Here is a 22,133-nt window from a genome sequence, read left to right as displayed (position 1 = left end):
AAACAGAAAACAAAAACAGATTGTTCAAAAGTTAATGATATTAATATCAATCAGACATTATAGTTTTAAGATGACAATCAATCATTTTTTTAATAATTATAAAATGGACTATTCAAATTCACAATGACAAGAAAATGTAATGTGTCACCAACAGTGAAGAGATATAGAGCAATTGCAATTTTTATATGATTTTAAGAAAAGAAAGATTCAAACATTTTATTCAAATAATATTTCAACGAAGTTTATTTTACACACATTGGTAAGAATAAAATATTTAACAAAATGAATACAAAAGAATTATTTTACATCGCTATCATACAAATGTTGCTGCTATTGCTGCTACGATGAAACTTGCTCTATCATACAAAGACTCTGCTATAATATATTTAAATATAAACAAAATTTAAACTAACCATTGGGATACATCGTATTTTGTTTAGAAGTCAAATTCGAAAATAAATCTTTACGACTTTCATTACTATTACATGGTTTAAAAGGAGAATCACAGGATGGATTAAGTAATCTTGTTTTAATATCATTTGAAAACTCTTTTCCTCCAGAAGCATAGCATTCTAAAAAAGGTTCCATTCGGTTAACTGATTTTCTAAAACTATTGTTCTTAGAAGTAGATTCTTTAAAGTAAAAGCTAAAATTATCCTCAACATCTTTTCTAGCATCGAAACCTGTGTTCAAAGATGAATCCATTACAATATTTGATTTGTTTAAAGGTTCCTTAGTAAAAAACGTGTAAGGTGATAGGTGATTTGATGATGGAATAGATCTCTTATCATAAACAGAGCCGAGTGATCTTTTTGGCAGTTCATGGGCAGGTAATGGTGTAGAATCTTTATCGGATTTTGTAGCTTCAGAAATGTCTTTAAATATTTCGTGGGAAAGTGACGATGTTGAATACTTTGGTTTACGAAATCCCATTCTTCGAGCTTGACTTGTAGGCTTGTTATTAATGGATTCTTTCTGATAAAATATATCTGGATAAGCATCAACAGCAGTAAATTGCTCTTTAGAGGTAGTTGAATGGCAACATTCTTTTTCATTAGAATAATTTCCAATGCTATCAGTTTCCTAAAACAATACATTAATAATTACGATGAGAACAAATGAGTACTTTTCAAAGAAAAAGTGAATACAAATTTGAAAATGATGTATGCATATTTTCCATTGACAAAAGCAACCAAAATGGAAGTCAAATATCCCTTTACTGCAATTTTAAAATGTTAAATATGTAATATATGCAATGCATTAAAAAAAAGTATGCATTATAGTGTTTGACATATATGTTCTTTATATGGTGATAGAAAAGCAATATGTATATTATTGTAAAAGCAATATATATATAATATGTATATTATATAAACACATGAGAGTTACTGAGAGTTTTTATGAGAGTTACTGATGCATTTATAGAAAATGCTGTTTAAATCAACATTTGGATTTACTGAAAACAACCAGATGTCAATCCAAATAATATACATAAGGATTGTTAATTTTACAATGAATGTTAGGATTTGACAATAATCTTTCGATAGATTTCTGCCTCTAAAGTCATTAAAAAAAAGATTATAATAAATTAAATGATACCAATAATATAATTAAGAACCCCCACTCTGCAGTTATTGCAGCTATTTTCAAATTAAATATACTAAATAAGCATTTTTAGCACAATATGAAAATATTATTTTTCATTCAATGCTGAAATATGAAGTTTTAAATATTCCTGACAATGAGTCAAATTATAATTGCTTGGAGTTAACCAAAGTAATTAAAGAATAACACTTCAATAACAATATGAATAATCTAAGATAAATGATTGTTACATTGAGTTTGTTTTAAAACTGTATTGTTGACATTGCATTTAAAATGTATCACATAACTCACAGCTAATGGAGGGGGGAAAAATACCCTGGAAGGCTACAATACATATCTGGTTTGAATTAAGAAACTTTAATTACAATAAATTAATTTCAAGACAATTACTGAACTTATTTAAATATATATACAAAATTTACCTTTGATTTTGTAGATATACTATGCATATATATTTGATCTTGAGATGCTTGAATCCCTACAGATACCTTTTCAGAAGCCAGCAATTCTGGTTGTTTAGACATTTCCAAGGTCATGATTGAAACATGTACAGTTTCAACTTTCTCAGTTTGTGTTGTAGACATTACTTTTGGAACTTCAAGAGACTTTTTGAAAGTGGTCTAAAATAAGTAAGTTACATTGCTAAATGCAGAAAAAATATCATAAAAAATATATAAACATTTAAGAGCACTGTAGAAAATATATATTTTTATACGATAATACTATGATGCAAACAGAAACAAAGAACTGAATTACAGAATTTAATACAGAAATAAATCTCATGTAGATTCTAATCATCAGAGATAAATTCTATTAAGCGGATGTAGGATTTTAGTCATTATTTTGATATCATTCCTCAAAGATATCAATAGTTTAATTTCAAACAAATTATTCAATTTATAACCTTGTGTTGATTTTGCTACTAAGAAATGCTCACTTATACTAAATCCAAAAACGATTTTCAAGAGTGTTGTATGAGAATTGTATTTTGCAGTATTGAAATTTTTGATACAGAAGTAGCTTTTAAGAAATCAGCTTATTTTTCTAATAATGAAATGAGAGTTTGCAATTACAGAATGGTACACATAATACAAATCAAATCTGAAAATGTTTGACACAGCATATTTTGATCTAATCCAACAGTTTATGGTTCTTTAAATAAGAAGATATTCGTTTATGCATAGTTCTAATTCAGAGCATTCAAGAATTAACATCATAATAAATCAGATATAAAGAGATAGATATAAGACAATACAATTATACAGTGTATAATTATTATATTACACTTCATTTATTTCCAAATTAATTTATCATACCAAAACAGTATTTGCATGATTTGTTGCTAATATGATGTAGGAACAGATTTCTGGCTTTTGATTTATGCCATATTCAGAATAGTTTCAAGTTTTTATGGAAAATATTAGTATAACATTTTTATTACTGTTACACTGCATTCATACAATTGTTGCTCATTGACATTTGAAAAAGTATAGCAATTATATTGCACTAAAACATAAATTACAAGATTATATATCTCTAATACAAAAAATGTTTTAATCAATTGTATTTTTTTTAGTTTCTTTACATGACCAAGATGCTTAGATTTACAAGATGCTAATTTTTTTTTTTTTTTTGGGGGGGGGACTAACATTTCCTGAAATTGCAATTCGTATGCATTTCTGACATAGAATTTCAAACTCAAGAAAATATGTATAATTTAGCCTGGCTATCAAATATAATAAACCTGCTGCGAAAAAAAGTAAAGTTTTGCTAATTCTATGAAATAAATTAATAATTAGCTTCATTTCAAAATGAAATACAGTTGCTGTAAATCAACAGCAAATCTGCACTAATATTTATCAATTAAATATTGGCTCAATTAAAAGTTAGATAATAGAAAATATAACAAAATATTGAAAAATTATAATGTATATAAAATGACTTCTAAAAAGTCTTTCCACTTTATAATTGATTATCCACCTTCAGACGTAAAGAAATATTTTTAAAACAAATTATTATCTATATAAAAATTAACATATTTTTCATGCTGAAGCTTAAAAAAGGTCTAATATTTATCAGCAGCTACACTAGAAAAACAATCAAATACTTTATACTTTAAAAATTTTTTTAAATCTTTATATAAAAAAATTAAATTCACATTTGTTTGAACCTTATATAATTCCATACCCTTAACACAACTATTAAAAAATTGTTACATATGTCTTAAGGTAATAAAATGAGAGTAGAATAATTCCTATGATGTAATTGTTTTTAATAAAAGAAATTATTTTGCAATCATATGTTCTGAAGAGAGTTTCAGAATATATATAATTGCAAAACAATTTCTTTTACATCATCTTAAATTTTTTTTAAAAAAAATTAGCTTTCCAATGATGCAAGTCATTTCTGAACAGCTATTTTTTTTTATTTTTTTATTTAAATTAATTTTTCAAGACTAATTTAAATACAATTGATAACAACTTTTTTTCCTATTGAAATATTAAGTAGACATATACATGCCAAATAATGAGACAAGAGAGACATTAAGCTAAAACTAATATCGATTAATTTCAATTCCAATAATAGTTGAAGGTTCTAAAACATACTAAGAAGTTCAATTTAGAATTCAAAACTATATAATATAAAATTATATGTATTTTATTTTTGCTTATATACACAATAAATAAGTGCAGCTTTATATACAATTGCTAATATTATCTTTGCTAATATGATTCATCATTACAGTTTTATACTTTTTTAAATGTGATTGTGTGTGGCTTTCATACACTTTAACAGGAAAACTACTTTACTTAATTAGCTAAAAAAATTCAGAAAATGCACATTTATTGTTCCAATTATTATTCATATTTTTAAAGTATATTTTTAATTCAAATGTTTCAATTGCATGTAAAGATTTTTGACAGAGAAATGGAGATACATCTTCAAAAAAATGACACATTATAAAAAAGGCGCTAACCTGCTTTTCAAGTGCTTCTTCATATTTGTTCTGTAACTCTTTAAAGTCTTCTTTCAGTTGGTTTTTATATTGTTCAGTAGTGGATAAAGTCTGTTCAAGATTTAGCATTTTATCTGTTACCTGCTGTAAATAACACACAGAAAAATTTAAATAAATAAAATGATTTTATTGGGACTGAAGCACTAATCAATTATAGTAAGACTTTCTATAATTGGCTTTCAATATTTGCATTGGTATTGTTTTAAAACTTAAAACATATTCAAGTGAAAAATCAATAGGATAAATTTTAAAATCATGAATATATAAGCAATTTGTTAAATACTTAATGCACAAAATTAAGAAAGAATCATTAAATTAATTAACTAAAAAATAATACCAAAAAGTAGATCCAAATATAATTTATATATATAAAAAATTTTTTAATTTCAAATGTATTCATTATTAATATAAAATTAAATGCCCTTTTTATTACTATATAGTGCATCCATTATAATGCACCAACTGCTGATATAAAGATACAGAAACTGTACAAGAAATCCAAAATTAAAATACCAATGAAATATATGGCAAATAAATTAAAAGCATTAAATATTTTACAAAATAGGCAAAATGCATTATGAAAAATAGTAATTGTTATTTATAAGTAAACATTACAGACCTGTATTGATTTTTGCATTTTCTCTATTTTACACTTAAGCTCTTCATTTTCATTTAGCAACTTCTTAGCTTCATCTTCAAATTTTTTGTTTTCTCGACACAATTTCCTATTTCCAACAGACATTTCTTGTACATTTTGCTCACTGTTCTTCAATGCATGTTTAAGTTTATTTAATTCTTGGTCCTTTCTCAAAAGTGATTCACTCTTAGATTTTAAGTCATTCTGGCAAACCCTGTAATTATAATTTTAATTTACATTTATATAAAAAACATTATTTCACAAAAGTGCTTAAATAGGCTGTTAATAATTGATCAATTTATAAATATTTAAATTCTTTAGAATAAATGTTTGCTTTAATAAAGTGATTTATTTCTACTTAATAATCTTAACTTACAATATATAATGAAAGTATGTTGATAATCTATACAATTAGACCTAGAGCTTCAGAATTAGACAAAACTAAAAGAAAATACTTTTTTCTTTTAGTTTTGTTGTAATTACAAATAAGATTTAACTTCAAATCAGCCATAATGAAAAAATGTACATTTTTAAACCCTTCTGCTCTTCCCTTTATTATAATTATAATAGGGTGCATAAAACATATAATTTTTCTTGAAGCTTTTTTTCCCCTTACTTTAATACAGTCTTGCTTTTTTACTAATTTAATCAATTAGTAAACTAAAATTCTCAAAGAAATTACAAAAATTATAATAAATATTCTACATTACAAAATAAAAACTTAAATGCTGAATGATTTCATTAATTATTCTTTCATATTTTACGAGCATGTTACATTTCAATAAGCAAACAAATTATTAGCTAAAAGCTGAAATTTAATCATTTCTTGACTCAGATAAAAGGCAATTAAGCAAGATGGCTCAGAGAGCTGATATATATAGAATAATGAACAACACGTTCATAAAATATAAAAGAATATTTTGATTTTTTTGAACTCTTCTAAAATAATGTTATTCACATGTTTATCAAGATTTGATTAAAATCTGAATCTTAAAAATATTTTGCTAAGCCTATAATTATGATATAATATGAAGATTTGATTGAAATCTTTTAAATGGTATAATCCTATAAATGAACTGGTCATCAAAAATTACTCATATTGCAGACATATATTTTATGTTGTAATATATTTTAAATATATTGCAGACATAAAACTAATTGATTTTAAAATTTATAGCAAAATATGAATTTATAAATCATTTCATGAAAGTTTTCTACTAGAGTTGCATGTAATAATATGGATGGATGACATATTTAACTTATAGTAATAAATAAAAAAACACACTGTTAATCAAGAAATATGACTTGCCTCAGTTCTTTGCGAATTGCATTTGCATTAGATTGTACGGCTTTAATTTCATCATTGTGAGACCTTATAAGAGCAGGAATATCTGTAATGCCCCCACAATATTTCTTTAACTCTTTTGTTTGACGATTTTGTACATCAAGAAGTGTTCTGTTTTCAGCTTTTAATTCCTAAAACAATTAAATACAAAGCATTAAAATTATTAAACAAAAATAATGCATGATGAATGAAACAAACAATAACTTAATTAAGCATTGAAGAAATTAGTAAAAGCAATTTTTATCATTCATAATTTTAATTTTACGCTTATTGCTTTTAGTATAAAACAAATCCCAGGGTTTCTGTTTTTAGAGCTTTTGAAATGTATTTAAATTTATTAAAAGATATGGCCAAAAGTTTAGTTTAACTCAATTTTCTATTATTGTTACCTAAAACTTCTAAGACATAGGAAATGCCATAAAACAGAATAACAAATAAAAGTTAAAAATCTGAAGCCTGTGCACAAGTCTGTTGCTTTAAGGAAGCAGTAAATACAATGACTGTTATTTGAAATTTCTATTTTAAATGAAATCATTAAAAAAAAATAACTTTTGTTCAAAAGAATTGAAAGAAAAGAATCACTCAACTGAATAATAATATTAAAAAATTATCCCCCCCCTAATAAAAAGAAGTATTGAGACTGAACTACAGATTGAAACATTTAATATATATATATATATATATATATATATATATATATATATATATATATAATTTTGCACATTTATTAATATATTTACTGCAATGGAGCTGTTAATATGAAAATGAATAAAGTAGTAAAAGTGTAATCAATAAATTCTATATATTATTTCTGTTATAAGAACAAACTTTCTCAGCTAATACAAACCCTACACCAATAAATAAAGTGTCAATGAATAGTACTTTTTCTGGAATAGCATACTTAGCTAACATTAAAATATATTCTCCATTTCATTCTGTATTTCAAGTTTCAACTAAAAGAAAAATTAAAATACCCTAATCATTTTTATATCATGGATATATAGCACTTTAACAGTTTTATTTTTTCTATTTGATAAGCCTAACTTATATAAATCATTTAATTTAATGATTTGGTAAACTTCATCTAAGCTTTAATTTTAACATCTTAACACAAACTAAGTTTTGCTGGGTGATTAAATGCGTGAAAGTGTTGCACAGAATTACTGACATATTATATATATATATATATATTACTGACAAGTATATTCTATTAAATAAAATTCTTAAATGAAAAACAAATTATATGGCATTTATGGTCCCCAGTTTACATGCCAATTTTCAAATTATGTCAATATTGCCAAGCTCCATAAAATATAATGTAGTCATTTAACCAATATTTCTCATTTGCATGCAGAAAAAACCAGAGGGTCATAAATATCCACAAAAACCAAATCAATATTTGACAACTTACATAATCAAAACTATGCAATTTAAATTGTCAAAAACTCAATATCAAATTATATCTTGACAAAAATGTAAGCAACAATCATATCCATTAAATGATATATAATATTTAAAAAGGCATATAGCTAGTACATCACTGTAGTATAAAAAATATTCAACAATTCATATTTTTAAAATAAAGATACCACTTGTTATATATGATATTCTAATTTCAATAAACATTGAGGAATAAATCTGATTTTATCGTACTGATATTTGACTAACATATAAATAAAATCAGGTAAGAAAAGGCTCTTTTAAAAATTAAATATAAGAAAGTAAAGAAACAAATATTATATCAATACAACTATGCACTCATATTTATTAGTAAATAATATTTAAAAGACATTTGAACCATAAACTAAAATATTGTATCATTATAGCATTTAAGGATTGATTCACCTATATTTTCTAAATGTATTCTTGATTATGTAACAGCAATAACTTGCACAAAATAATATATATAATATCAAAGCAAGGACATAAGTGCAAAGCCAGTAATTTAAACAATAAAAAATACTATAAAAATATACTAAAAAATATTTTCTAAAATTTATGAAGAATTTAGAAGTTATGATAAAATGATTGTACTCACCTTTATTTGATTCTGTAAATATACAACTTGACTTTCTAAATCTTTTATCTCTACTTGTCTTTCCTGCAAAACAATTTCTGCTGACGGATTAGACATGCGAATAGAAACTGCTGGGGCAGATTTTCTTTTGAGAGGAGCCGGTGGTCTAAAGTATTTACGCTGATATGTTGATCTATTGCAAACTGAAGATACATTCTCTAAAAAGAAATTTTTTAAATATCAATATTTTTACCTTTCAGATCAAGAAATTTCTTAAAATGCATTCATAATTAGACTTGAACATTTCATTTTAGAAAAAAAAACTTTTTAAATAACAATAAGTATAAAATTTCAAGAAAAAAAAATCAGGGAATCTAAATATTTCATTGCAAACAGAAAAGAATTAACACTCAAAACTTTATGCTGATTAAAACACAAAGGATATTGTCTACAATAAAATAAAATGCTATAAACAAAAGCAAACTTCATTTAGAAACATCCATGACTGCATAAATAAATATTTGCTAAACACATTAATCTAGTATCATTAAAAACTTTGACTTATTTACAAGTTTAAAAACTGATTAAAAATTTCTTATCGGCACTAAAATATGTCTGTTTTAATTAATAAATATACATTAAGAACTTCTTATTAGCCTACAAATATCTAATTTATCATAAATAAAGCTATATTTAAAGTTTTAAATATACATATATAATATTTTAAATTCAACAAAAACAGATCTTCTAGAATCTTGAACTAAAAAAGCAGTAATGAAATACACATAATACAAACCAGAAAAAAACTAAAAATATGCATACATAAAAATAGCATCTTAGACTTGATAGAAGATAATGCATGTTATATATTTGGAAAGCTCTGGATACATATTTTTTTTAATATTTGCAACTTTAATATATGCATAGAAAGTTAAGTCAGAAAAATAATGCAAAAAAAAGTAATAAAAATTATAATCATATAATATTAGTTTATCTTACTATGTTTATCTGTTTCTCTTGGTTTCTTCATAGAAAAGTTTTTTGAGGCATTCCCTTTTTTACTGGTACTTTGTTCAAAAGGCAATTCAAAAGTTTTGTTTTCTTCTTCCTTAGAATTATGAATCTCATTTTTCTCATTAATATGATTCACATCAGTTCCGATATCCATTGTCAAATAAAATGTGTAAATGAAACTAATGAATAAGGCAGTCTTTAAATGAACAGCCAGGCTTTGCACATTATGGAAAAGAAACAGTAGATGATGCTTTTTAAATGGAGTATAGAAGCACTTGGGCATCAAGAAGTAGCAAAATCATTGACTTCCAACATAGGCTAAACAAATAAAATGAATTGATATAAGGAAATCACAACAATCATCAATCAAGAAATTATTCATTAAATTCCTGTTATGGAAGGCAAAATCAATAGTACACTTAGAAAAGAATTATAAATGCTTTATAAATAATTTTGAAATTTATTGTCATGCATATATAGTATATCTGTTACTCCATATCCAAATATATAAAAAGTTATCATTAAGACATTGTAAAAGACTGTTCAACCATGTAGTAAAAGTAAAATCATACTTCTGTTATAGATCCCAACTAAAAACATTAAAGTAGCATCTCTTAATCCACATCATTGCAAGTCACATTTCAAACTATAAAATTTAATATTATTATTCAACTTATAAATGATAATATAATTATTCAATTATATACAATAATATACTAACTAAATTTATATACAATTTAATAATTCAAATTTTACAATAAATGAATGCATGAAATTTTATCAAGAACATAACAAATTGAAATTTTACAAAATTATTTCTAGTCTGTTTAGCAGTTTTCTTTCTCATATTAAACATCAAATCAATGATAATAATACAAAAAAAAAAAAAAAATAATTGGTCAGTCGCTTTCATTTACATATTGCAAACACAAAAATATGTATCATTGCTTACTGAGAAGGAATACAATATTCATTTTAAAAGAAAACTGAATAAACATACTTTGAAAATTAGTGGTTAAGAAATAAAGTAATCTTATGAACTACAGGTTTTTATCTCAGTGGATTTAGTAAGAGTTCATTAAGAAAAGATGTATACAAAATTTTTGAAAAATAAAAACCTTTTTTTTACCCAGCAAACTTGCGACTCAATTCCCAAAGTAAATCGCGTGCAAAAAATTCATATCGTGCGAAAGCAGATGATCATTTTTATTAATTATAAAAATACTTATAATACATTGAATATCGATTTATCTTCATAATAATAAAATAAAATTTTGTTATAAAAAAATTTGAGATATTTGTTAAAGACATATTTAATTATAATTAAATAAAATCAACCTAAAGAAATTCATTTGAATTTCACGCGATTTCAACAGATCGAAATGTACGCAAGCAAATGAAAATTATGCGAAACAGTTACAGTTATAAATTATTTTTTAACTGTAAATTCATTTTGATTAATATAATGTGAGCACAAAATTTCTTTCTGTTGCTTTCTTTTCAGTCTGAAAATTTATAGAAATTTGCAGAATAAAGAAATAAAAATGAAATGAATATAAATATATATGCTTTCAATTCTAGAAAAAAATGTATTAATGATATCGAAATTTTAATTAATTTTTCAATAAAGAAAAAAAATATATAATATATATAAATACTCTGAAAAAGTTTTTTGAATAATATTATTATATATTTACTATTAATTTGATTCTTTTTGATAAATGAAAGAATTTGCGTAACTTGTTTTTGTTTTGGTATTTTTGTCCTACTTTCTATAGCTGTCTGCTTTGCTTACGAAGTGAAAGCTGAGAAGCCAAGTTTTGCATTGATATGTAAAAGTGGGCTGTGGTTCTGGAAAAATCATTATTGAACAAAATTGAAACATGACGATTAAAGTATACATTTCAGGAATTTGTGGAAGTCAAGAGGTTAGTAAGTCAAAGTAAAATTCATGCTTTATAAATAAATTAAAAGTAGCCCGTCCAAAACGACATTTGTTATTTTGATTTATTTACGAATCAACAAATCCTACGCATCTAATCTATTTTAAGTTTTAAACTAAACTAAGAAAATATTTTTAAAAAGAAGAAACAATCATTGAAGTAGTAAGCACACTATATCTTTTCTGATTTTTAAGCAGTTTAATTCAAATAAATCTAATCAAGAATATAAAAATATTTGTCCTCTTGTTTCAAAATTACTCGATGTATCATTTAGTTAGTATATAAATCTATTGCAAGTAAATGATAGGCGTTTTATGTAATGAAACTTTGCTTTTTAATCATGCTTTATTTTAGATCTTTTGATATTTTAAGTCGGGATGTTATTATATCTGGATTAAACTAATTTCTCTCCCGTTTCCATGCGAATTTTGTAAAATAAATTAGCGGTATTATTGAGCACTTTGCTGCAGCTTTATATGAAAAATAATTTAAATTTTTCATAATCTAAGCGCATTAGCGTCCTCTATTTTTAGAAATTAATTGTATATAGCTTTTTTTAAAACTGTTTTTACTCGTTTTTTTTAATTAAAAAATGCAAAGATTAATTCATATAATTTGTTAGATGACATTAAAAACTTCATTTAAGTCTTTGTATGTGAGGAATCATATTCTTTTCATTTATTATCATGTCAATTATTTTGTACTTGATTAAAAAATCAATTCATATTTCATACAGAACCATTAAAATAATGTCTTCTTAACAATTTTCTTTCTTGTAAATGATCAATATAATAATATATAAAGGTAATTCTATGTATAAAATGAATAGTAAGATGCATTTATAGAATTACCAAGATATTAAAAGAATGCTGTATTGGATTTACAGTATTATTAATTACAATTTTATAAATAACAGAAATACAGGCAATGTATCTGTATATTTTGGGAAATAATAGAAAAATATCATAACTTTATTACTGATTTTAATGAAATATTTATCTAAAAAACTGAGTTAATGAAAAGTAAACTACTATTTTATTACCAATTACTTTGCAACAAAGTTTTTAAAATGTCATTTAAATACAAAAATTAGTGAACTTAATTCAGTGACAACTTTATTTATAAGCTTTTTTTTTTTACCTAGATCAGGAAACAACAACAAAGAGTTATCTTCATCTTGCAAGGTTTGCAAGTTGATCTACAAATTATTGATGTTACTGATCCTGGTCGAGATGAAGATTTAGTTTTCATGCAAGAAGAAGCTAAAAAGCATGGCAAAAAGACTCAACTACCTCCCCAAATTTTCAATGAAAATGAATATTGTGGGGTATGTAATGATTTATACTTTAGTTACAATAATAATATCAATTATAGTCAATAACAATTAAAATTGATAGCATATAGAATGCTGTTTGTTGTTGTGTTACTACACGGAATTATCTAGCAGGACTAGATAATCCCTGTGAATCCGAAAAAGTCTAAAAACAGTTGAGGGTCCTGGAGGACTTTGTCTTTGTTAAAACCCAAACAAACCAAAATATGGGCAGGGGAGGCCATGTCTTCTGAACACCAATGGCACTCAGGGTATTTTTTTTTTATTTTTTTTGCTCTGTCGAAAAGTGAGGGTTCTAGTGTGGCCACTCAAGAAGCACTAGAAAGCGGTTTGATGGGATCTAGGTCTAAGCTGGAAGGACCCACCTGGATTTTTTGTAAAATGCCATGAGTGGTTGGGAGGGGTTTTCGAAAGCTTGTTCAATTCTATTTTTGCAAGGGAAGAAATCTTGTTAAAGGTGAGCTTCCCACAATGACTCGCATCCTCCTCAGCAGCAGAGAATGCTGTTTAATGTGTTATTATATCATTTTAAATAGTCCTAAATATGATTAAATATATTGAAGAGAAAGTTATACTTTCAAATATAGTTTTGTACTAGCTGTTATTTTATGCTATAAAATTGTTATAAAATAAATTTTGCTTAATTTTTTTTTCTCTTTCTGCAGTACTATAAATCACAAAAACTTGGGAAGTATATATTTTTATTTAGATCTCTGCTTGTTGTAATCTTGAATTATAACCAAAAGTATTTTTATTAATTTTTTTAAAAATAAACTTTGATTATATGTTTTACTTTGCAGTAAAAGTTAAAATGCTTTATAATTTTATGATTACTATAAGTTGTTAATATTGATAATGATATTTCATGCATTTGCAGATTATCAAATTATGGTTAAAAGTTAATTTGTTATTTCTTAATCTAATTTCAGTTGCTAGGAAATGTGTTTTGGAAGGTATATCAGAATTTTTCTTGAATATCTTTTTATTCTTTTTTTTTCTCGTAAAAATAGGGCCATAACAAATCTTAAGAATTGGATTAAAATATTTGACATAATATTTATTTTTACATTTCTTGCATTTTATTTTTTATATTCAAAGTTGACAAATAAGGAACATTATAGTAATTGCATATACATATGCAAGTTATTTTTGTACAACTGACATGATTATTCTAATAAACTTTAAAAATGCCTTAAATATTGATTTAAATAATTTTTAGTAATAACTTTTATAATTTGGATACTTTTTTTATGATATTAAATATTCCTTGATAAAAGTCATTTAATTGAAATTAGCTACTTTCATCAACCAGCTGTTCATATATATATAATGGCAAAATAAAACATTTTCTCAGCCATAATCACTATCAAAAAGTCATGTCTCGTATATAATTTAAGAGTTATCTTCTTCTTTACCTCAATTTTTGATATTGATTGAGAAATAATGCTAGTGAAACATACACTAAATCAATTTCTCTTTTAAATTAAGTTTACCCCTTGAAATATAATGAACCAATTAGAATGCTACATCATTTTTGTATAAGTATAATTTAAAGTAGTTTATTTTTTAATAAGATATATTTCTAGGGAAATAGTAGATGCTAAGTTTTATGAATATTTATGGTGCATTTATCATTAAAAGGAGGTTTTCATGTAGTTAAAACTACAATTCTTTAGGTTTTTTTTATTATAGTTTTCCTAAATCTGAAAATTGTTTTAGGAAATATTGATGTATCTTTCTCAAATTTTGTATCTGAATAAATATATGTCAAGGATTTAGTGTATATTAGAAATAATATACAGCATTCTTAAATGTTGATAGTTTTAGTTGTGTCTAGACTATGAAATATGTTATTTTTTTAAAGGAAATTTACATCTTAAATGTTTGGATCAGCAAGTGTCTCTCAAGACACTATCAATAAAAATTTTAGGAATACATTATTAAATAGCTGAATACATGAAAGTTTTTTTTGTTGTTGTTGTTTTGTTTTGTTTCATGGATTGTTCTCTTATTCTTAATAGTCGATTCTACTAAGTGAACAATATGTAAAGCTATTGTTTACATCAAAATTACCAGTCATAAAATTTTGATTTGTTATCAGAGAAATATAATAAAAATCCCAAAAATGTTACAATGAAATATGTATCAATAAACTAATGTTAAGATTCCAGAAGCATTTGTTTATAATAAGTAAATTTGCAGAATTAAGTGACTTGAAATCCTTGAATCATTGATTTTGAAATTGACAAGACAAAAAAAATGTTAGATATAAAATTTCATAGCTGCATGGGTAATCGCAGGCTTTAAGTATGCAATGCTTTCAAAGCAAATTAATTTGTAGATACGCTTATAAATTTATACTTGCCAAGAAGAAATTTTGATTATTAGAACTATCTAGTTGCAAAAGCTGATTTTTATTATTATTTCATTCTAGATTATGTAATTGTGAATTCTTTATTTTGTTTTATTATCATTTCCCAGCAATGAGAAATTTAATATAATGATCATTTTTACTGCATTTATGGATTTGTTCATAACCGCATTTATAAACATGTCTGAATCTTTCACCCACTTAATTTATGGATCCCTCATCAGCTAAAGGAAATTTTTTGGATGCAATACATCAGCATCTGCGGTTCACTTCTGAAATGCAACGGAATCTATCCATTTCTGAAACGACTAATTACTGCTGATGAAAAGTAGATAGTTTATAACAATGTTAATTGGAAAAGATTGATGATGATGCAAGATGAATCGGACCAGATGACACCGAAAGCTGATATTTACCAAAGAAAGATTATAAAGGAATTTTGCACTTTGAACTTTTACGAAGAAAACAAACAATTAATTCAAATGTGTATGTTTAACAACTTGCTTAACTGAGAAATACATTTTTAAAAAAAAATCAGCAAATTGTAAAGTTGTTGTTTTTTAGCATGATATCACAAAGCCCACACATCTTTGGTCACTCACCAAAAATTATTGGAGGTTGGGATGTTTTGTCACATCCACTATATAGCCTTCAGATTCCCATTTGTTTCATTCCATGCAGAACTCCTTAAATGGTAACATTTTTAATGATGTAAAATCACATTTAATTCAATTTTTTACTTGGGAAAAATAGAAGTTTTATGAACATGGAATTATGACATTTCCCAAAAGACTGCAAAAGTAAACAACAAAAATAGTCAATACCTAATTGAATAAAGTTATATTTTTAAGGCAAAATTTTGAATGTTCTTATTTAAAATCCATAATTACTTATTTGCCAACCCAATATTATATCCAATTTAGTTTAAGAAAATGACCTCCAAAAAGTATTTTGAGTAATTATCTTTGTGAATGTATAAATCTTTTATTGAAATGTTTATTTATGAATTTTAAGAACAAGATAGTTCTTTAGAAGTATATTTTAATTAATATTTTTCTTCCTAATTTTAAATTCTGAATTGTTTTAGGACTATGCAGACTTTGAAATGGCAAATGATGATGATGAAATTATGAAATTCTTAAAGCTAGAAACTGGTCCTTCAAAAGCTGAAACCTTAAAAAGTGCAGAACCGTCAGGTGATGTAATTACGCTGAATGGTGTGGACAATCATGAAGCTAATGAGGTAAAATAAAATTTCTCTTTTTCCCAGAAAAGCCTTTTTTCCCAGAAATATATTAAAGTTTTTAAAATGTTAATAAAGATTACTTTCAAATGTTTTGCATTAACTTTAAAATAAATGAAAAATATATAAATAACCTACATGAAACAAGATGATTTTTAATATAAAATTATATTGCATAAGAAAACTTCTTTACATTAACATTCAAATATAACTTTCGAATATTTCATAATATTGTTATATAATAAATAAATTATGCTTTTTTATATTTATTTTTATGTCTATTTTTTTATGTATATGCATTCTGTTGTGCCTCCTCCACACCAGTTAAAATTTAAAAACTGCTTTTCATAATTTTCTTTAAAATATACTCATCTTTTAGAATGAACTATTTAAAAGTTCTTATTTCTCACATGAATATTAACTTATTTATTATTAATATTTAGTTCTTGGAGTGTTTTAGTCATAGATATACAATAATCCTTATATCTGCAGTTCATCAAAGCATTCCTCATATCTGCAGTTCATGATCTGATTTATCATATCTATATTACATGACTGAAACACTTAGTTAAAAAAATTTAATAATTAGAATGCAAATGTTTTGAATTCCATGAAAATCTTATAGCTGGCAAATATAATTTTCTGCATCATATGCTATATTTGAAATCCTGTTGAACTGAGTGAAAAATGAATAAGAGCGTAATGTTAATTAATTTTATGGTGGATTATTTGAACAGTGCAAAAAGCAAAGCTTATAATATTTAAAAGAAAGATAGTGCTCAATGCTTTTCTGAAAAAAGTAAATAAGTAAATAAAAAAAAGACAGATGTGTAAAGTGTTTAGTTGAGATTTTTTCAGAGTAAAAATTAAACTTACTGTGAGAACTGAAAAAAGAAATTACTGATTATGTATAACAATTGTTATGCTATAATATTGAATTTTTACAATATTAAAAATATGAAAAAATGAAAATATTTGCTCTTGTTTTTGCTTCTTTAATTCTCAGGCTAACATGAATAAATTTCAAGCACAAATTTTAAATTCCAATTTCATTAATTGGATTAATCTCAGAATTTCATAATTTAACTCATTAATGCTCAACTTGATTTAAGGAATAGATTTTCGAATTTCTTTAAATTATGCTTTAAAAAAACTATAAAATTAAATTAAATTCTACCTTTAAATTTTTTATTAAATTTTTTTTTATTGTTAAAAAATCAGTAAATTATCATTTGAAAATCATATTATGTACAATAAAGGCTTTTAAAAATGTAGTAAATTGTAAAAAAATGAAATTTGTTATCGAATTTTTTGCATTATCTCAAAAATTAATAAAAAATAAAATATTTCAAAATGATTTCCCTCAAATTCAAAATTTAGGTGCTGGCTGATATATGCCATTTCAAAATTATTTAGAAATTTCAAATAATATTGACATCTTTGATAAAGCAAATAATGAACACCGGTATATATATCTAATTTACCCAGATGAGTAAATGGTATAAAATGTCTTATAAATTCAATGAGTAAAACAAATTTTAAGATACATGGAATTGATGCCACCCATTAGTGCAGAGAACATTTTGAGTCCCATTAGTCTTCTTTTTCTTTCTATTGTTTTTTTATCATTAATATCCCCTTTTAGGAAACTCCTACAACATTAGAAGAACCTGTTTCTAATGGTATAAATCATGCAGATAATGAAATTAAAGAACAGGAAACTGAATTAGTTAATAATGAAGTAGATGTAGAGGAAAGCACAGTTAATGACAGTCCTGTTGCTGAAGAACCAGAAGTAACTGTAGAAGAAACGAAAGAAACTGAGGCAGTAAATGAAGCTAAAAATGAAGATGAAGCTAAGGAATCATCTGAAGAAGAAAGTGAGGAAGAATCTGAATAAAAATGTTGAGATGAAAGACTGAATGATCCTATTGAAATTTCAGGGGCATATCATTAAGTGACGAGACATTTAAATTCTGACAGTGTGATTTGTCGGAAACAAAAATAATTTGAAGCATAAAGGGGGATGGTTATGGCTTCAAAGATTATTTTTGTCAGAATTTTCTTTTCCCATTAAATGTTGGAAAACTTTTCAGTTATCTTCTACTTTTTTAAAAAACTTCTTCATCATTTTTTTTTTCTTTGGAATTTTTCTCTTTTCTGTAATGTTTCTTTCTGCCATTTTCACTGCTAGTTTTCTTTTTAGTTTCTGTAGTATTCTTTCTGTTTGTGTCTTGTACATTATCAAAATTTTTTTTTTTTTTTTTTTTTTTTTGATTATCTCTGTGAATATGTACTCGAAAACAGAAGTTATTCTGTGTGCATGAAAATGCAACTGTAAAACTATTTTTTTGTAAATTCCACTTGTATTTGTTAAAACAGTTAATTGAAAATTGTTTATTGTTTAATCTATGAATCAAAAAATAATTCCTGTTTTACAGATAATACTTTGTTATTATTGAATAAAGTATATTATTCCTTTTCTCACTTTTATTGAACATTTGCCCAATTCTCCTTAATATATCTTATGCATTTAAGTAAAAGAATATGTACTCTTATATTATAACTAGCCAAATAATTTTGTTTAATATTATTAATTATTCAAAAAACAAATTAATTTAGCAATTTGCACAACTCCTCTCCTTCTATCAGAAAACACTTTATTCACAGTTTGTATGCATACAAGTTTACATGGACACTATGTAGTTTATATAATCTCATGAACAAACATCAGTTTAATTAAATGATTCAGGGTGAATTGTAATCATATGAAAAGAAATGCATATGTCTGCCACATCCCCATCTAATGGGTAGTAACAATGCTGTGTCTCATTACATGTTTTGACTGGAAAGTATTTCTTCAGAATTTTTATTGTCTGGCTTTTGTGCCATTAAAATCTAATCAATCATAATTCTTACAACTTAAATCTTGGTCCTAAAGATTTGATTTTATGTTTTTGTAACTTTAAGGTTTTCTTTTTTGGCAAGAGGTTTTAGAAGCATAAGGTTTTTATCATCAAAGGCAGAATCATTCCATGATATGAGGATTCAAAATTTGGTCTTTGATTATGAAAAGTACCTCATCACGAGTGATGACTACATTTCAGTGCACTCAATTTTTATTTCTGCTAACAATAAAATGTTATTTTCCATGACTTATATATATATGTGTGTGTAAACATATTTTATCAGATGCATGGTCGAATAGAAAATAAGAGAATGTTTTTGAATGAAGTTAATATGGGCTAAATTAAGATAAAAAATTAAATTAAAACATATATATATAGTATTAGTTCTCAGATTTTATTTTCTTGGTGGCCTAAATATTTTGTGTGCATTTGAAGTAAATGATAATACCAAAATAATCCATAGCATGTTTATAATATTGAGTGTTTGGTATTTTTACATTGTAAATAATTTAGTATTTTTTTCTCCTTTCAGCAATAAGAATTTCTTCCTGCCTGGCATTGTGCTTTCAGAACTGTGTCATAACATCTTCATTTGCATGCTTCCTTGGAATGACAATGAATTTTAATCTGTATGGCTTTTTGACCGCTGAAGCATATTGTGTGTATGCTGTAAATCTCATAACATACATGTCAATTCATTCTTCTGTCCCACATTATATAATTCTTAATTTTATTCTTCCCTTATGAATGCACAAATTTTTATGCATTTTTTGCATACAACTGTGATATATTGCAAATTTACTAACAGGTATAAACATTCACCCAGTGAAAATTTATGAAATCAAAAATTGTCCATAAATGTTCATCTGAAATTCTTCTACTGCTGGCGGTAGTTGCATTCTTATCTGTGAGTGTTGTCAATTAATTCAGAGATTACAAAATATATTTGCTCAGATCCACTCCATGTTTGATTTTGTTTCTAACTGCATGTTCTTAAAATGTTATGATTGTGTTTTGTGTTGTTGATAAATTTGTCTATGATTATTGTTATTTAGAGCACAGCTGGATAAGAATCATGCTATTTAGCTGATTTTAATTTTTGTGTGTGTGTCAATTTATTTATTTGTTATTTTTTAAATTATCTATCAAAAGCCTTGTACTTAAATCAATTACATAGTATGTATTCAAATCATACAGAATGAAAGAATATTTTTAGTATTTGTCAAATAAATCACCCATGAAATTTTATTCTTTAAATTTTAAAGTATAAGGAAAATGTAATATATATTTTGATTATATATTATTAATTTTAATGCATTATGATCTTTTGATGATCTGCATAAGATATCATTTAATATTGTAGGATAGAATATTTATTATTAGCGATTTACCAATACGTATACTTTAATTTTAAATACACATAAAGAAAAAAGCTGTATATTTTAATTATTAAAAGTATTTTTTGATATTTTTTTTATTTTTTTAAGCAAATAAAGGATTATAAAATTTTTTAATACAGAGAACTAAAATTTTGCATGAATTTCATCTTCTTTTACAAAATATGCATTTTTTGCATATTTGTTTAATTTTTTACTGAAAGAGAAGTCATATATTCATATAAAACATATCATGCTGTTAATTTAATTATAAGTCATTTATTATTGTGATAACATTAAAATGCAGTAAGAATTGTTTTACTTTAAATTTCATTCAATGAAATTCTTTTAGACTTGTGGATCAGCTGTGTTCTAAAACTTGTATAATACTAACTACTTAGTACAGTGTATAGCAACTGTGTTGTTGTGTTAATTAGCATGCCTGCACATTTTATTTTTTTACTAATGTCTTGTACTGCATTAGAATATCAGTGTGCCAATTCAATTGGCAGTTCTAGAAAACATAAAACTATTTTGTACTTAAATGTTTGTAATTGCTTTATATTATCCTGGTAATGATTGATGATATACTTTCAAATACTTCATATTAGTAATCTTAGCAATTCAAACTTCTAAAATATTTCTTCCATGCTCATGTAGACTGCTTGCAAAAAAAAAAAAAAAAAAGTTGCAAAAATTAAGTTATTTTATCTTTCTAAAAAATTCTTAGAATAAAGAATTGAAACTGAATTATGAATATTTCTGAGGGTTCAAATGTAACTGTATTCTAAATTTTAATATGAAGTTTAAAAACTAGCTATTTGTTTTACATTTTTTTTATTCTCAAAATTTAAAAAATGTATATATATTCCTCCTGAATAAAAAGAAACGTACACATCTTTAAAACTAATTTGTGAATAAAAAAAAGCACTGGAATGTTTTGAGAAGTGTAAGAATGTTGATTGAAATGCAGCCACAAGTATTAAAAGTCCATTTTATATACCGTCCCCTGAAAAAAAAATTAAGAAAAAGTTAATTATAAAATATGGTTACAGAAAATTCTATATAATGTTAAATATATATATATATTTTAAAATTATGTAATAAAAATTATGAAATGTAAGCAATCCTAAATGATTTAATAGGCAAGGCTCTTAAAAAAAGAATTATGATTGTAATTATTTGTTATATTCTGTGAAATTTTGGTTTATAAATGATTAGGGAGTATTTTTTAAATAATGGTGATATGTGTAATGAAATCTGAAATAGATTTAACTTCAAAAAATTCAATTTATATTTTAAAGGCAAAAGGATTATTGATAGT

General features: G+C 24.8%; 2 protein-coding genes across 6 annotated transcripts; one reads left to right on the top strand and one right to left on the bottom strand.

Annotated features, from left to right (window-relative positions):
• Positions 1-225: 225 nt before the first annotated feature.
• LOC129984193 (centrosomal protein of 135 kDa-like) lies at positions 226-11,028 on the bottom strand. 5 transcript variants are annotated; one of them, XM_056094009.1, is made up of 9 exons: positions 10,753-11,028; positions 10,207-10,280; positions 9,620-9,952; positions 8,642-8,838; positions 6,568-6,734; positions 5,241-5,472; positions 4,583-4,705; positions 2,028-2,225; positions 226-1,083 (listed from the first exon to the last, which is right to left on the bottom strand). In XM_056094009.1, exons 3-9 carry the CDS (start codon positions 9,915-9,917, stop codon positions 409-411), a joined length of 1,890 nt encoding a protein of 629 aa, XP_055949984.1. In that variant the 5' UTR covers positions 9,918-9,952; positions 10,207-10,280; positions 10,753-11,028; the 3' UTR covers positions 226-408. The 5 variants fall into 5 exon arrangements, with proteins under 5 accessions (XP_055949984.1, XP_055949983.1, XP_055949988.1 ...); XM_056094008.1 differs by having other exon boundaries at positions 10,764-11,028; XM_056094013.1 differs by lacking the exon at positions 10,207-10,280.
• A 374-nt stretch (positions 11,029-11,402) lies between these two features.
• On the top strand, positions 11,403-19,007 carry LOC129984697 (SH3 domain-binding glutamic acid-rich protein homolog). Its single transcript, XM_056094636.1, has 4 exons — positions 11,403-11,562; positions 12,722-12,904; positions 16,369-16,524; positions 18,170-19,007. Exons 1-4 carry the CDS (start codon positions 11,518-11,520, stop codon positions 18,422-18,424), a joined length of 639 nt encoding a protein of 212 aa, XP_055950611.1. The 5' UTR covers positions 11,403-11,517; the 3' UTR covers positions 18,425-19,007.
• Positions 19,008-22,133: the final 3,126 nt, after the last annotated feature.

The sequence above is a fragment of the Argiope bruennichi genome, chromosome 9 (genome assembly GCF_947563725.1).
Source record: "Argiope bruennichi chromosome 9, qqArgBrue1.1, whole genome shotgun sequence".
Taxonomy (NCBI): domain Eukaryota; kingdom Metazoa; phylum Arthropoda; class Arachnida; order Araneae; family Araneidae; genus Argiope; species Argiope bruennichi.
This window is presented reverse-complemented; position numbering and strand designations above follow the sequence as displayed.

Excerpts from the sequence above, each read along its gene's own strand:
- LOC129984193 (XM_056094009.1), bottom strand. The coding sequence starts at position 9,917 with ATGCCCAAGTGCTTCTATACTCCATTTAAAAAGCATCATCTACTGTTT. Across the intron at positions 4,706-5,240 it reads AAATGCAAAAATCAATACAG|CAGGTAACAGATAAAATGCT; the intron begins GTCTGTAATGTT and ends TGTTATTTACAG. Across the intron at positions 1,084-2,027 it reads GTATATCTACAAAATCAAAG|GAAACTGATAGCATTGGAAA; the intron begins GTAAATTTTGTA and ends GTATTGTTTTAG.
- LOC129984697 (XM_056094636.1), top strand. The coding sequence starts at position 11,518 with ATGACGATTAAAGTATACATTTCAGGAATTTGTGGAAGTCAAGAG. Across the intron at positions 11,563-12,721 it reads GAATTTGTGGAAGTCAAGAG|ATCAGGAAACAACAACAAAG; the intron begins GTTAGTAAGTCA and ends TTTTTTACCTAG. Across the intron at positions 12,905-16,368 it reads ATGAAAATGAATATTGTGGG|GACTATGCAGACTTTGAAAT; the intron begins GTATGTAATGAT and ends GAATTGTTTTAG.